The sequence below is a fragment of the Zingiber officinale genome, chromosome 6A, assembly GCF_018446385.1.
Source record: "Zingiber officinale cultivar Zhangliang chromosome 6A, Zo_v1.1, whole genome shotgun sequence".
Taxonomy (NCBI): Eukaryota; Viridiplantae; Streptophyta; class Magnoliopsida; order Zingiberales; family Zingiberaceae; genus Zingiber; species Zingiber officinale.
The window spans coordinates 92,289,662-92,307,372 of NC_055997.1; the positions used below are offsets into that span (position 1 = coordinate 92,289,662).

Genomic DNA, 17,711 nt, shown 5'->3' on the forward strand with positions numbered 1-17,711 from the left:
ATATTAATATTAACTTATTAATTCACCATCCACGAACAACTAATTTCATAATACAAGTATTAATCCATTAATTTCTCATCCACTAACTACTAATTTTATTTACAAATTAATCTATTAACTCCAAATATTATCCCACTGAAGTCAACATTAATATTTGCATTAATTTTTATCAATAAAACAGAATTCACAATACCCTGAGACTTCAGTCTTCGGACACCAAAGAACCAAGTGAAATACATTGAAATACGTTTTATAAGAACCAGGGTATTTACTTGCATAGTCGCTATTGCTGTATTACAAGACTAGTTCTGCTAGAACTTTTACATTGCAATTGAAACTTTCATCCATCTTTCTTTCCAGAAATTATACACCATAACAATAACGATTTTAATCTTCCCGCGTTAGTTACAATATGCGGCGTCTCCTTCCATACCAGTAAGCAAACCCCGCGATTGAAAGAGCTACGACAACACCAGCCGTCGCGTACTGTGTGTATATTGGTCTCTCCACGAGAAGCCCACTCTCTGGCGTTGCTGCTTGCTGACCGACTCGCAGAGCGAATTCAATTCCTGCTCTTTCAACCTCGGCAATATTGTTCACAATCGCTTTAGACCGAACAGCCTTTGCGATCGCCTCGTAGTCATCCTTGCTTCCCCCCTCCAGGAAAGCCCCAACGATCACACCCTTGTGGATCCAGTAAGCACCAAAATTCCCACTGGAAAAATCTCCGTAGTGGACGACTTCGCCAATGCTATCTCCGTAAAACTGCCAAGACAATGTGAACATCCTGGAGTAAAAGAAAGGAAGATAATCAAGGTCACCTGTGGTGGGTGCCATGATCGCTGCAACAGCATGCTTTGCAGTCTTCCGAGCAGAGTCCACATGCTCGAGGCGGTGAATTTCGTTGCCAAATAGTTTGACAGGAAAAGCAGCAACATCACCGACGGCATAGACAGAGGCGTTGCTGGCCTGCATTCGTCCATTGACCTTAATGCCACCTTTGTCGAGCTGTAGTTGATCTTCAAATAGACCAGTGTTTGGACGGATGCCAATGCCCACCACAACCATGTCAGCTGGAAGGCAGGTACCATCTTTAAGGATCACCGCTTTTACCTATGAACAAGAAGAGAGTTATCGGATCAGCATCCAACTGCTAACAAATGTGCATGGAGCTTCCTGAAAAGCTGACGACCAGATGTAACAAGTCTGTCAAAATATTCTCATCTGGCGCAAAAATATAGAAATGACAGCATCATCATCATTTAACAGCCCTAGCTAACACTATCAAGTGTGGCCTTTGGAATAACCAATTCAAAATGTAGCATATATATGAATTCAAAATTTTGCACCTCACAAATAGCTTAGTTGGATCCCTTTTCGATAAACTTGACCAGATACAACTGCTTTAGACATTCAGAATCAGACTGGCCACTTTATAGGAGTCACGCACGTATAGGTGGACAGAAAAGTACAGATAGAAGTTTGTGATGAAACTTGAAGAGCACATTCGTCACCTAACTCAACCCTATAATTAAAAATATCTAGAACTAATGGAATCCATAAAGCCCAATTTATTTTATCCAGGCTTAGAAGATAGCATAGCTCATGGTTCCGTCTGATAGCCTATTTCATGGAGAATTAAAATTAACAAAAACATATAGATAAAAAAAGTATTACCTTTCCCTCTGAGTCGTTCTCAAATGATGTCAGAACACTTCCTTTGATGAATTTAACTCCTTTTGACTTATAGTAATTCTCATAATACTCTGCAATCTTTGGTGTAAACAAGCGGCCCACTAGCAAGAAAATGTAGAAGCGTCAATCAATGAAGCTTACCTTCATTTACTGATATATTACCATACTTACTGCAATGTGCCTCTGGGAAAACCATTGTTACTTTCATTCGATTTGTAACTAATGCTGCTGCACATTCCATCCCAATGTAACCGCCACCAATGACAACAGCATTCCCTCCACTGCAGTTTTGCATTACATCCACAAGCCTATTTGTATCAGCCAAATTACGTAAGTAGCAAACGTTTTCAGCATCAGATCCTCTAACTCCAAATTCTTCAAGTTTCAGAGCCTACATGTAAAAGATGAATGAGTTTCAACAGAAGGCAATTATCATGCTTGACCTGAATATTATGCAATGAGGAAAAAAAGTTTGAAACCAAATGCAAGATATAGACTTCAATACCCGAGCACCTGTTGCAATTATGAGTATCTTGTAACTGATAGTTTCACCAGTTGCTGTGATCAACACTTTCCGTCTCACATCAGTAGACTTCACTCTGGTGCCAAGAACAAGTTCAATTCCTAGCCAATCACAACAATAAATTATGCTAGTAAGTTTCTGCAGTATCAACAAATTAAGATGCGTGCATATAGAAAGTAAGATCAAGCAAATACAATTCAGGATGAAGTGTCCTATTGTTTACAAATCTCAACTCCAAGCCAAACCTTCATGTTCAACAAGGCTATATGTTAAGAATCACTAAAACTTTGATCAAAGACCAAACGGCGTTATTAGCACAGCATAGATTAATTTGAAACATGGATGGATAGTGACTAAGAGAATCCTTTTGATATATTTATTCCCAGAGAAAGATCAACTTATTTGACGAGATTAGAATGTTTCGAGGAACAAATAATCTTCAAATTGCTAAGTTTCAAATTTTTGCAGACACACTATTTAAGGCACCCTATAGATGCATTAAATCATGAGTTAATAGGAAGCTATACAGTCCACATCACACAGGTAGAGGGATGTTATTCTAAGGGAATGAAAGCACCCAAGATTCACTCCATAAGTATATTTCATACAGTAGATAATTTGGATAATTGATTCGAAATTTGCAACTATATGACAACCAATAATTTTCCTGCAACAATGCTAATATACAACACATCTAACAGAACAATTTATAGGCGGTGAAAAAAACATGGATAATTAATAAGTCAATTTGGATGCCTAACATCCTTTTTAGAGATACATAAATCTAGCATCATAGAAATGACAAACAATGGGATTAATCCCAATTGAGGTAGAAACAACTTCATGCACTAGGAAAATTATCTAGCTCATTCTAGAAGAATGAACAGATTTTTAACGAGGATTCATTCATAAATAAATGGATTCTATAGTTAGAAGAGTTGAATAGATCATAATAAATTTTTGAAAAGGGACATATTCTTTTTTACAATTCATTCATTCATAAACAAATGAACTCTATAGTTAGGAAGTTCAATTGATTAAAAGTGGAAAATGCAGAGAGGGGTAGAAGGAGATCAAAGACAATACTAATCAATGCAATAGTAAATGCAATGAAGAATAATCTAATTTATTTGAACATTACTAGTGGTAGTGGTATAACCTTGCAGAAAGCGTAATGTAGAGTTAAAATTTATTTACCCCAACCCTAAAGGTTGGCACAATAATTAATGAATAACAAAATAAGCATTGTGGAATTAAATAATGGTGTAAACCTCAAATTAAATTAATACAATTAGCCAGAATATTGTTAACTGCAAATCTCCATAATACAGTTTACAGCTTTTCCATTTTCAACTATACAAATGCCAACCTTTGGCTTTGAAACAAACAAATAGACCAATGAGTTATACTTTCTCAATTGTAAAGGGTGAAGGAAGGAAACTGGAATCTATTATAGCTGCTAAGAAAATATTGGAATTAAAAGAAGTATTTGTGAAGATTGATTACCGTGCTCCTTGTACCATTTTGGCAACAATCTCTCATCGTTAGTGCCTACACAAGTATGAAATGCAGGCAGGCGTGCAGGAGCTGGAAAATAACCTCAAGTTACATACTTGTTGTTGTAGTGTGTAAAATGTGATATTTCATCACCATATATTCATGTAACTGATAGGGTAGACAGAACAAGCATTCATGAATTGTTCAAAGCAAATTCATCTTTAATGATGCGTAAAGGCTCTTATACTGGCATGTTTTTTTTGGGAAATAGGAATTCAACAAACACTTGTTAAATCATTTTGATACTCAAAATTTTATAGTACTATGATTATCTCATTCCCATGCCTCTACAAATGACAGAGAAGCGTAAATACACCACCATGGTCCAAGATCAATTGAAGTGACTATGGAACCATCACATCTATTACACTCGGAAGAAAATGAGCAACAACCATACAGAAAGGCGAAACATGATCAGCTTGTTGATTTAACAACACAGATAAGTGAAATTTCATGACATTGCTTCTATAAACATGATTGGCTCTCTTCTTCTTCTAACCTCAACCATACTAGTAGATGAAATTTCTTGAATTTGCCTATTCGTGTAGCAAAATGGAAGGGGGAATGTAGGAACTAGCAGTGATATTGTGTTTGCATTCATAAAAAAGTGAGTCCTTTGAGTTATCATTATGAGCTTGCACGCTAGAATGCAGGATTACAAATATATACTGTCGCCAACAATTTCTATGGTGAAACAGTCAATCTAGAAGTCAATTCAGTGAATATTAAGTAAAATGAACTTAATGCTTTTGGAAAGATGATCAAGTCGCAACAATTTGGTCCTAATTAATAGAGAATATCACTCCTTCTCGAGCAAATGTTGATTGGTGAGGCGCCGCATTATACTATTCCACATAAGCATGTGTTGAGACCATTGGGGTGTGTGAAGATGTCCTCTTCTCAAGTGGCTAACAGCAATAAAATTTTAGCTCAACGGAATGCATTTCTAACCATAAATTCGTGGTGCATGTATTAACTAGGATGAAAAATGATAAATACCTTCAGGAAGTAAATATCCTTTGCTCAATGCAGGCCGTTCATAAGGCGCAACCTGCAAAAAAGTTCATCGCTTTGCTCACATAAGTTACATATGCAATTAGAACTTGATCACACAAACAATTACAAAGATGAAGCACAGGGTACGCAAAACTTTAAAACGGTAGAATAGTCAAATCTCGAAACAAAAGTAACTTTAAAGTCTTCGAATCCTTAAATCCAATCTGCGGACTTCAATTCCAATCTCAAACATGCAACACGATGTTCAAACTAAACCCAAAAAGGAAGCGAGCGCAACGACACGGATCGAAATCGGAAGGAATTCGAACGGCGTGAGAAGGGGATCCAGACTCACGGATTCCTCGGAGATGATGCATAGCTCGCCGTGGGAGACGCCCCTGCGGACGAACTCGAGGGCGGCGTAGCCAGCAGCAACGCCGCCGCCGAGTATGACGTACACGAACGCCCGACCCATCCGGAGATCTCTCTTCGTCGCGCTATCTTTTATGGATTTGTTTATTTATTTCCTTTTCTCCTCCTTCTTTCTTTTCCGTTTTTGTGGCACGAGGCTGCGGAACAAATTAATAAGATGTGGTGGATAAATACATGAACTGGATAAATTGGCGGTGTGTGGGAGAACATTAACAGAAATTATGATTATTTTTTATTTTTTTATACCTTGAAAGATTAAAATATGAAGTTGCTCGGCCCGGCCCAAATAACGCTTACGCGTCCAATCGCCCTTTCACGTCGGCCCATGAATATGTTTCCCCGTAACACTATAAAAGGGAGAGGCTAGGGTAGGGTTTTCGCAAAGTTGAATACGCAGCCGCTCCATCTTTCTTTCCCAGCCCAGAGCCGCAAGGAGGGAAGCTTTCACTTTGCTCAAGATGGGGTGAGTCCTCGCAAACTTCACCTCCCAAATGTTTGTTCATCGGCCTGCTTGAGCGGTTATTTCTGGTTGCTGTCGCCGTGCTTGGAGATTTGTTTGATATTGAGTTTTCAATTTGACGTTTCGTGTTCGAAATGGTAGTTTCGTGGATTTGGGTGCTTCAATCGTCTATGCATTCACTATTTGCATGCCGAAGAATAGATTCTTCAATTAAATGATCACGGAAATTTGTTTACGCGAGGCAATATTCGGTGTCATCGGAATATGCGTTTACTCTGTGTGTATGAAGAAGTATGCATGTCTGTTTTTTTTAATCATTTTTCTACATTTGGATGATGGACCCGATTAATCTCAGACTCAGATCCGGCTAGTTATTGGTAGATTAACTACTAGAGTGTAGCTCTCACGTAGGCATACAGATTATGATGGCGATTTATGTTGGATTTTCATCCCCAACCCCCTAAAATTCTTAAACAATTAGCCAGTTTCATATTGAAATTCAAATTTGATGGGGCTGGCTTCATTGTTGTTCTGAGTGTGTTCTTCGTACCCTTAAAATTCACCTGGAACTGACAAGTTAATTTAATTGTTAAACATGACCCTTTCATCCCCACTTGAAACCAAGAGGGGTTCAGCATACTAGGTTGTGTGGAAAATACCATTATCCTAAGAGTTTAATTATCAGCATGTTGTAGAATGCCTGAGTATCATATCAGGACAATCTCAATAAATGATTGATCTCAATTGCATTGCTTCAAATGAGTCAGATTTATTACACATAATGCTGTTTGTTTCTTTTACAAATCTGTAAGTGTTTGTTATAATGTAAATAATTGATAGTGTATATGATTATCAAATTCGGTGTTCTCTTGATGGTTTTTGAAATACCTGTCTATGGCGTTATAGTACTGGTTCCTTGAGTTTCTGATTGCTATTTGCTGCACAAGTAACAAACAGTAGTTGTACTTGTTACTTCTAGATAGTTAAAGTGATTTCACTTGATCTTTAGACAATGCCTCATGATGTTGAGGAATCCACTCATCTAACTGTTATACCATGGAATCTCTGAAAAGCTGTTCTAATATAAAAAAAAAATGTTATGCTAGCAGCGCAACAAGGGCTTTGAATCCTTGATTTATTGTTTGGAATAGAAGAAATACGACTCATACTTTGCTGTGCTTATTTCTATATTGATATATTTTAGCAGTTTTAGTGCATTTTGTGTATGAGTCAGTCATCTAATTTGGATGAGAAATCAAGAAAATGTACCTCTGGAAACAAAATGGTCTTTTGAGATACATATCTTCAAAGATTTTCATGAACTTGGGAATCTATTACAGGAAGACTCGTGGAATGGGAGCTGGGCGCAAGCTCAAAACTCACAGGAGGCGTCAGAGGTGGGCAGACAAATCATACAAGAAAAGCCATCTTGGCAACGAATGGAAGAAACCGTTTGCTGGTTCTTCCCATGCCAAGGGTATTGTCCTTGAGAAGATGTAAGCTATACAATCCCCTATTTGTTACCCCCTGTATCGATGACCTCTATAGTGTGGGCTAACATACATTTCATGTTGCAGAGGTATTGAAGCCAAGCAGCCTAACTCTGCTATCCGAAAGTGTGCTAGGGTTCAGCTGATAAAGAATGGAAAGAAAATTGCAGCTTTTGTTCCCAATGATGGTTGCTTAAACTACATAGAAGAAAATGTAAGTTTAATCCTTATATCTAACATTTGCATATGATACTGAGCCCTCCACTCTCCAGTAACATGGTGATCATGTCCAAAGTTGCTTCTATCAGCTGTTAAGAACCTATTCATTTAGAATATATAATGAATGATATTAAACTGCATTTCACTTTCAGGATGAGGTCCTGATTGCTGGTTTTGGACGTAAGGGCCACGCTGTGGGTGATATTCCTGGTGTAAGGTTTAAAGTCGTGAAGGTCTCTGGTGTGTCCCTGTTGGCTCTCTTCAAGGAAAAGAAAGAGAAGCCCCGTTCTTAATAGGTGGTTTATGATCGAGCCAGTTGCACTCTTGGCTGGGTTTACGTTAAGTATTTGATATTTTATGTCTTTCTTTTGAGATTTTGGAGTATTCTGACCTTGATTACCGTAATTGAGAACGTTTTTACTTCGGTTGGTAATAGTCATCGTGTCTCCATTCTGTGTGTTAATTTTAGATCTTTCAAAATTGAGTTGATGCAATAAGTACCCATCTCCCTACCTCCAGCTGATCCTACACCTCAAAGAATTGAGGCTTGTATTGCGAGCCAACATCTAGTTAATAGACATTCTCATTATCTAGCAAAAGCTAATGGGTTATCTATATTTGTGTTCGTGGATAACATAGTAACTCATCTTAAAACTATTAGAAAAATATGATAACGAACTAGTTGATGTTAAGACAGTGTGGACAATAAATGCCGATAATAATGGAAGAGATTAAGTGTTACCGATGAATCTTTTTCATGAGATTTTTTGTAAAATTAAATTCGCAAACCCAAACAGCACCTCACCCCACCCCATCTTTGCTGGGCTGGTTACTTGGTTAATCTACAAACGTTGTGCCGCTACATCATATCTAAGAGATTTGTTCATGAGAATCTTAGCTTAAGAACGGGAGTAAAAAAGTAAAATAGTCACTTTCACACTCTCTACAAGAGAAAGTAAATCATTCACACTCCTAAAATAGGAGGGATATCATGGGTGATATTTATATTAATACAAGACTTTTTATATAAGTGAGTTCACACCTAGTGAGATATTTTATATTTATTAGAAATTGAATCTAAGATGATTCTATCCGAAAATTAAGAAGACAGTTGGTTGTCATGCGTGTCAAAGGAGCGTTAACGATCAGAGTTAGGGAAAGGGTCTTCAGCATTGACCCTTTCAAGTCAATGATCGAGTTGCAGAAAATGGAATGAGCAATAGCAAGAGTATGTAAAATTGTGTAGCATAGCAAAAGTGTGTAAAATTGTGTAGCGTCGCGCGTACTTCCGCATGTGGATGAAGACCCCCTTTTATAATGTGCTTATGCATGAATTTCGAAGCACTTCTAAAAAAGGATAGGCCATAAAATGACTCTAGAAGCTTTGAAAGTGTGATTTGCTTGTAAAATATTCTTTATCCTTTGTGACATAAAATACTAAAAAAGTGTAGTAATTCGTTGGGTTGTGGGGCCCGTAATAGACTACTTTGACCAACCAATCGAAATACTGATAAATGATCGAGTCGCAACAAGTGGAATGAACAATAGCAAGAGCGTGTAAAATTGTGTAGTGTCGCGTGTACCTATGCCTTCGAATTTCGAAACACTTCTAAAAAAGAATAAGCCATAAAATGATTTTGGAAGCTTCAAAAGTGCAATCTGTCTGCAGAATATTTTCTGTCCTCCGTGACACAAAATACCAAAAAAGTGTAGTAATTCGGTTGCGAGGCCTACATAGACTACTTTGACCAACCAATTGAATTATTGATATAATTCGACCAACCCTAACTTCTGAGAGATACCTGGTCGGTGTTTATGAATGCAGTTGATGACTCAGCTTTCACTCAGTTTCTTTTTTTAGACCGCAAGCAATCAAGTGTCTAGCATGTCCAATTGGATCATACATGCAATCAACTAGAGTACTCGGTCGGGATAATTGATATTTGGCTCCATGCTTTATCATTATTTATGAAATTGAGCTTTGAGACCCGATCAGGTGAGCCCCTTGCTTGACACTCCGTCCGTGCACAAGATTGGCACTCAAGGACCGAGGCTTTGAGGCCCGACTGGCAGGAGGGCCCAATCGGGTGAGCGCTTTGCTTGACACTTTGTCCGTGCATAAGATTGGAACTCAAGGCCAGTCAACCCAGAGGCCTGATTGGACCTTCTCTTGTTTTGAATGATGTTGACAACCCTTTGACTTTGACTCCCATGTCAGTCGACTTCCTAAACTTTGACCCATCCCAGAGAAACTTACCTTAAAAATAGTATCACAAGACCTACTAAAATAATGAACTATATAGATGCCAACTGCACCAACATACGAGGGCAATCTTAGTCTAAGAATGAAATATATCTGATCCTGTCCAAAAGTCGAAGAGATGGATGCTGGGGATGTGGCGCTCCTGCTGATCTCCTGTGGACTTCGCTCTCGCCTGCAACACAAGCAACGTCAGTGCCGAGCCAAGGAAGGGGTCCTCGTCGATAGCCCTCTGACGCTCAAGTTAGTCTCCGGCTAAGTAAGAAGAAGCAAAGAGAACTATAGCGCAACAGTAGAAATCGTGTCTAAAGCATACCTCCGTCGATGCTTGGACCCCCTTTATATAGAGTCTCGAAAGTGTGCATGCACGCTTCCCAAGGCGAGCACGCATCTGAAAGCTTCCCTTGAAATGATGTGTCAGTAAAGTGTCATTGACACAGTACCTTAACGGGTCGAGCATATCTCTGAAGTGACAGTGGAAGCTTCCGTCATACGATCTTCTGTCTGACTATGCCGCTTGTCAGCGGCACTAGCTCCTAAAAGGATGTCGAAAGATATCCTGCTATGTCTGTTGCTTGGCCGAGCGGAATGGTCGTTCGGCCGGAATTCTGCTATCCTTGCGCTGTCTGCTGTCACGCCGAGCGAGATAGCCGCTCGACTGAAAGTCGTCGTCCGTTGTTGGGCCGAGCGGGAAGACCACTCGGCCCGGAAACCCACTATCCGTATGCTCGATTGATGTGCCTAGCAAGATAGCCGCTCAATGGGTAGTTCACCGTCTGCGTGCTCAGCTGATGTTGAGTCTGCTGCTAGTCCGAGCGGAGGAGCCGCTCGGCTCGACTTCTGCACGTCCTTTGAGCATTAGTTTGATTACTCCTTATGCCGAAGACGGTGGGTTGGTGCTTAATCCTTGATCGACGTATGACTCGTCCGACCGGCCAACACCGTTCACCCGTTGATTTTGACCTCCACCGTGACAGTAGAATGGGGCCCCTCCTAATCACAGCATTAATATCCAAGGGACTTTTATGAGAATTTTAGCATAGGAATGAAATATATGGACTTCTCCATGAGAATCTTAGCCTAAAGAATGAAACGAATCTTCCTTTTGATGTGAAATTTGGAGACATACAAATTGGAGGAGAATCAATATTTTATCTGTGTTTAAAAGACTAATGGAAAGATTTTAAGCTACAAATTATAATTGGATCGCTCTCATTCCAAAATTGTTTATATGGAGATTCTTATCGGAGAAGCCCTTCTCTGCCAAAGCTAATGGATCATTTTCTATAATTGTGTTTGTGGATAACATAGCAAATCATCTTAAACTATTAGAAAAATATGAGCACGAACTAGATGATGCATTAAGGCAGTGGACAATAAATGCCGACAATAATTGAAGAGACAAGTGTTACCGATGTAATTTGTTCAAGAGTTTTTTTTTAAAAAAAAATAAATTCGGGCTTCTCTTCTTTTCAGATTTGCGCTGTAGATTTGCTGGATTAACTAACTCTTTGCCGCTATATCATATCAAGGGACTTGTTCACGAGAATCCTAGCTTAAGAATTGGAGCAAAAAGGACTTGCTCAAGAGAATCTTAGCTTAAGAATTGGAGCAAAAAATAATGTGCGAACTCTTCTCGAGGAAATAAGTGGAATATTTCTTTGTTAAATTGGGCTTAATTTCATTTGTGCCTTTCATCAGTAAACCTCCTATTTGTCAATATAAATGTTGGCCTACCTCTATACATGATATATCGTATTGTCCTCTTGCATAAATCGAACTTGAAAAAAAAAAAAAAAATGATTCAACCATCTCTATCTCTCTTTTCAACTCACCAATATAAATAAAAAATTATATTCATTAATTGTATATTTAAGATATTAAGAATTTACATAGATATCGAGAAATCATGTAATAAAATAATATATTATCAATATACCCACACTTACCTTTTTACTTTTTTTAATTTAATTCAAGAAAATAACATAATCCAAAAATCTCCCTTAATCATAATTGATCCGGTGATAAGGACGGAGAATCCTCATTGACGGAAGGTCAACGACACGCGGAGGTCAAAGGTTAAGAGATTCACCCTGAGATCGGTCGACCGACCGACCGGATGAAGTGGGCTGACCGACCGAGCGATGCAGACCGACCGGCCATGAATCTCCCGAACCGAAGGAAGACAACCGACCGATACCTATAACCGGGGACAGAAGTAATACGCCTGCCGAACGGCCTACCCGCTCGGCTCGGGAACAGACAGGGAACGCAAGATGACAAAGGAGACAGAGGATAACATCATCCTCGAGACACCTGCCGCCGACAAGCAGCAGAGTTGGCGGCCGAGCCGTACACGGGATCATACGGTGGAAGCTTCCACCGTCACATCCGGGATATGCTCGGACGATTGCGGAATGACGCCAGAGGTACTTTTCTGACACAGGCTCGTTAAGGTATGTTTGGGGAAGCATGCACGCAGCGGGAAGCGTGCCCGCGTTTCCCCGGGGTCCTATATAAGGACCCCTAGACATCGATGAAGGTATGGGCACATCTCTACTGTAGCCACATTACGCTGCTTCTCTTGTTGCCTGACTTGAGCGTCGGAGGGCCGTCGCCGGAAACCCCTCCCGGCTCGGCTTCTTTGCAGGTTCGCCGGAGAGCTACACCACCAGTCGGAGGTCGGAGACAGCGGAGCGTGCCACGTCCCCAGCGTCCGTCGACTCAGTGCTCGGACAGGATCAAATTGGCGTCGTCTGTGGGAACGCACTTGAATCCGAGCCAAGGAGATGGAAGAAGCTGGACGTCAACTTCTGGTGATGCTCTCTCCCGAGGAGCTCGAAGCACTCGTCCAAGCGCGAGCCGCGAAAATCGTGGAGCAGCAACAGAAAGCTCAGGCTGAGCGGGCAGCGCAGTAGGCGACATCAGCCTCGGAGGGCCGAGCGCTGCCTGAAGACAGGCAGGAACAACTCTCAATATGGGGGCAAAACAAGGGGCCGGCCGGCACTCAGATGGGGGCGCCGCCCGCCTCGATACCTTTTCATCGGGCTCTGTTCCAGATGCCCTGGGAGGTAGCGCAAGCTAACCAAGACAAAGGATCTTCATCGGACGAAGCGCCCATCCGGGACGTCAGAAAAGGGAAGGCGCCCCGATCGGACGTGTTGCCCGAGCGGACCAACCGGCAGTTCTCAGATGTCATTCTTCACGACCCACTGCCGAGGCATTATGTGCCCCCTGCGATCGGGGAGTACAACGGGACAACTGACCCAGACGACCACCTGGGTAAAGTTGACAACACCGCCACTCTGCATCAGTACACAGATGGTGTGAAGTGCCGAGTGTTCCTCACCACACTTTCGGGATCAGCGTATCGGTGGTTTGGAAGACTGCCGGATGGCTCTATCACCAGTTTCAAGGAATTCCGAACGGCGTTCCTCCATCATTTTGCAAGCAGCCGGCGCCACCAGAAGACAAGCGTCAGCCTGTTTACCATCAAGCAAGGTGCAAGGGAGCCGCTCCGAGCGTACATTCAGCGCTTCAACCAGGTGGCCATGGACATTCCAACGGTCACCTCAGAAACAATGGTGAACGCGTTCACGCAAGGGCTCATGGACGGTGACTTATTCCGCTCGCTCATCCGGAAGCCGCCTCGGGACTATGACCACATGCTGCATAAAGCCAACGAATACATCAATGTGGAAGAAGCCCAGACGGCGAGAAGAAAAGAAGCCCAGAGTGATCATCCAACTCCCGCCGAGCGAAAGCAGCCCATCAGTCACCAGCCACCCAGAGGACCGCGAGCCGAAGCCGCCCGTCCTCACCAGCACACTCGGCCGCACGCCGTCCAGCAAGTCGCGACTGATCGGCCCAAGCCCAAGGGGAAGGTATGGACCTCAATGTTTTGTTCACTCCATCAGTCGACCACTCACAATACCCGAGACTGTCCGAGTCTACCCCCCATCGCTCATCCCGCACCGAGGAGTTACCGCCACCAATCGCCTTCACCAGATCGGCAACATCGACAACGGAGCCCCGTGCAAAGGACAGAAAGACGATCCCCCGAGCAGCATCACCGTCAGCAGCACGGAGCCCACCACCGAGCGTCAAATGAACGACCTCGACCTTCCGCTCGGGAGGAGGAAAATAAGGGCAACGCATCTCGGGGAGAGATCAACATCATCGCCGGGGGTCCGACCGGCGGAGATTCCAACAGAGCCAGAAAGGCACACGCAAGGCAGTTGATGATCCATGCGGTCGACTGCATCGAGGAAAGGGTGAGCGGACCTGAGATTAGCTTCGGGCCCAGGGACCTCCAAGGAGTTGAACTCCCTCACGATGACGCCCTGATCATTCGAGCGGTAATAGCCAATTATACTATTCATCGCATTTTCATTGACACAGGCAGCTCGATCAACATAATATTCAAGAAGGCCTTCGACCAACTGCAAATTGACCGAGCCGAACTACTGCCAATGACGACCCCCCTCTACGGATTCACGGGGAATGAAGTCTTGCCGGTCGGCCAAGTCCGGCTGGCTATCTCGTTGGGCGAGGAGCCGCTCAGAAGGACAAGGACCACCACCTTCATCGTGGTTGATGCTCCTTCTGTTGGTTGCTACTCGGAAAACCTAATGGTTCCTGTTAGAGTGTATACTAAAAGCCTAGCTTTTGGTATAAACATTTATCTAGAAATAAGAATCACATTGGTCAAATGTCTACATTTATGATAAATGTAGTTGTTCAATTAATTTATATTGTAGATAACATGGTGTGTGGTGTCACACACAGAGGATCATGTTATCAGTACCTTATAAATTATAAACAGTAGCTCACGACCATAATGGAAAGGAACAAACCATTGGAAGGTCGTAGTGTAATTAGGTATCAGTTTATCTTGACTGTATAATTACACTAGTACACTCAGAGTGTATTGAGTAGGACCATTTGAGGTCGTTTCTTTTATACTGATTTTATAAAGAAACAAAGACCTCGGTTATTATGGAAGTGTGTGCTCTTAATCCTGATATAATAACAAGCACATATATTTGATATTTATTTCTTTAATTTATCAATGGGTGAGATTTAGTTCGATGAATCAATAAGCCCGATAAGTTGGGAAATGGTATCACTTATAGTGTGTGTTGTTGATTATAGAAGGAAACTGTGTCCTAGAGATACTAGGTTGAGAATGTCCCCAAGAGGAGCTCATAAGGATTGTCATGTTAAACCCTGCAGGTGGACTTAGTCCGACATGACAATAAGGTTGAGTGGTACTACTCTTGGACTTAGATATTAATTAAATGAGTTGTCAGTAACTCACTTAATTAGTGGACATTCGATATCTTAAACACAGGGAGACTAACACACTCATAATAAGAAGGAGCCCAAAAATGTAATTTGGGATTGGTGCGGTAGTTCAATGATAGTTCTCTAGTGGAATGAATTATCATTGATAAAATTAAGTTGTGTGTTCGGGGCGAACACGGGATGCTTAATTTTATCGGGAGACCAAAACCAATTCCTCCTCTCGGTCCCTATCGTAGCCTCTTATTTATAGAGTTCTATACTCACCTATACCCACCTTCTATACCCACCCAAAAGGGGCCGGCCAAGCTAGCTTGGCAACCAAGCTAGGGCCGGCCTAGGTATTGGGTGGTCGGCCCTAGCTTGAACCCAAGCTAGTAGGGCCGGCCAAATAAAATTAAAAAGAAATTTAATTTTAATTTTTATTATTATGTGGAAGATATATTTTAAAGAGAATTAAAATTAAAATATCTCTCTTGTAAAAGATCTACAAAAGATTAAAGAAAGAGATTAGATCTCTTTCCTTATTTGTAGATTGGAGAGATGTTTTATTTTTCTTTAAAATTATTCACATGTTGATAAAATTAAAATTATAGAAATTTCCTTTTATCAACCATGAAGAGATTTTAAAGAGAAATTTTATTTTTTAAAATTTCCGGAAACAAATTAGGAAGTTTTAATTGTTGATTAAAACTTGTCCTCTTTTGTTTCCAATGATGTGGCCGGCCATCTCAAGTTAATTGGGAAATTTTGTTTTATTTTTCTCAATTAATTCATGTCAAGAAAAATTAAGGAAATTTTATTGTAATTAAATTTCCTAATTTGCCTAGGCCAAGGAATATAAAAGAAGGGGTAGGGGTGCCTTCATGAGACACAACCTCTATTGTTTTCTCTCCCTTTTTCCTTGGTGTTGTGGCCGGCCATTACCCTCTCCCTCTCTTCCTCTTGTGGTGGCCGAATACTTCATCTCTCTTGGAGTTCTTGTGGTGGCCGGATACTACTTGGAGAAGAAGAAGAAGAAGGAGAGAAAGTTAGCATTTCTTGGAGCTTGGTTAGTATTTTGATTTTCTTCTTTGGTAAAGTTCTTCCTTTGTGGCCGAACCTTGCTTGGAGGAGAAGAAGGTGGTTGGTGGTTTCTCATCTTGGTAGATCGTTGCCCACACAACGTCCGAGGTTAGAAGAGGAATACGGTAGAAGATCAAGAGGTTTTTCTACAAGGTATAATTAGTAATTTTTATTTCCGCATCATGCTAGTTATTTATGGAAATAATAGCAAATACAAGAGGCTTACGATTCTAGAATTTCGAATATGTTTTTCGATGTTGTGTTCTTTTGTTTTTTCTTTTCCTTGTGATTTGATTGTTCTTTTCGGTTAACCTAAAGTTATTTTAGGAAATTAAATATTACCTTTCTATAAAAGGTTTTGTCTAGTCGGTGGTGGTTGCTCCCATATCCAAGAAGGCCATGTGCCTCGCCACGTCAGTACTGGGAACCAATTATGGAAATTAATATTTAATGGAATTAATAACTTAAGGTGATTTGGGTCGAACGTGTTAAGTTCCGCAGGAGACCCAAGTCAAAACCTAAAAGAACGAATAGATTAAGTTTTGGATCAAACGTGTTAAGTTCCGCAGGCGATCCAAAATTTAATTTAAAAGAACACATGGTAGCTAGGAAAAGGTTCAGACCTTTGTACAAAATTTTTGTACAGTGGAACCTCTAGGTTTTCCGAGTAGCAACCAACAGTTCCACTGTATAAAAATTTTGTACAAAGGTCTGAACCTTTTTCCTAGCTACCATGTGTTCTTTTAAATTAAACTTGGATTGCCTGCGGAACTTAACACGTTTGATCCAAAGTTTAATTTATTTGTTCTTTTAGGTTTAGACTTGGATCTCCTGCGGAACTTAACACTTTCGATCCAAATCGCCTAGGTTATTAATTCTATTAAATATTAATTTCCAAAATTGGCTTCCAGTACTGACGTGGCGAGGCACATGACCTTCTTGGATATGGGAGCAACCACCACCGACTAGACAAAGCCTTTTAAGGAAAACTAATATTTAATTTCCTTAAATAACTTTAAGTCAACCGAAAAGAACAATCAAATTACAAGGAAAAAGAAAAACAAAAGGACACAACATCGAAAATAAATTCAAAATACTAGAATCGCATATCTCTTGTATTTGGTATTTTTACAAAGAAATAAAACTAGCATGATGCGGAAAAACATTACTAGTTATATCTTTCTTTTGAAGACAAAGACCTCTTGATCTTCTACCGTATTCCTCTTCTAACCTCGGACGTTGTGTGGGCAACGATCTTCCGAGATGAGAACCACCTTTTCACCTTCCTTCTTTCTTCTAGATTTCGGCCACAATAGATTTCTTCAAGGATGAAGAATTTCGGCCACCACCAATGCTCCAAGGGATGCTAGAGACGAGGCTTGCTTTCTCTTCTTCTTCTCCTTCCTTGATCCGGCCACAAACAAGAGCTCCACCAAGAAGATAGGTTTCGGCCAACAAGAGGAGAGGAGAGAAATAGGGCCGGCCACCAAAACCAAGGAAGAGAGGGAGGAAAAGAATAGAGGTTGTTCACCCATGAAGGCTCCTCCACCTCCTCTTTTATAATCCTTGGTCTTGGCAAATAAGGAAATTTTAATAAAAACTTCCTTAATTCTTTTGCCATGAAAAGGAAAAATTTATTTAATTAAAAATAATTTTTCTTCTCATTATTATAATGGCCGGCTAAACCAAATCTCCAAGCAAATAAAAATT

At 40.9% G+C, this 17,711-nt stretch overlaps 2 protein-coding genes across 2 annotated transcripts; one reads left to right on the top strand and one right to left on the bottom strand.

Moving 5' to 3' along the window:
• Nucleotides 1–136: 136 nt before the first annotated feature.
• LOC121996934 (monodehydroascorbate reductase 2, peroxisomal-like) lies at nt 137–5,366 on the bottom strand. The gene is made up of 7 exons (XM_042551102.1): nt 5,127–5,366; nt 4,775–4,826; nt 3,725–3,805; nt 2,201–2,319; nt 1,867–2,086; nt 1,678–1,796; nt 137–1,113 (listed from the first exon to the last, which is right to left on the bottom strand). Exons 1-7 carry the CDS (start codon nt 5,244–5,246, stop codon nt 406–408), a joined length of 1,419 nt encoding a protein of 472 aa, XP_042407036.1. The 5' UTR covers nt 5,247–5,366; the 3' UTR covers nt 137–405.
• A 174-nt stretch (nt 5,367–5,540) lies between these two features.
• On the top strand, nt 5,541–7,807 carry LOC121996935 (40S ribosomal protein S23). The gene is made up of 4 exons (XM_042551103.1): nt 5,541–5,666; nt 7,004–7,159; nt 7,241–7,367; nt 7,525–7,807. The coding sequence occupies exons 1-4, from the start codon at nt 5,662–5,664 to the stop codon at nt 7,663–7,665; spliced, it is 429 nt and encodes a 142-aa protein (XP_042407037.1). The 5' UTR covers nt 5,541–5,661; the 3' UTR covers nt 7,666–7,807.
• Nucleotides 7,808–17,711: the final 9,904 nt, after the last annotated feature.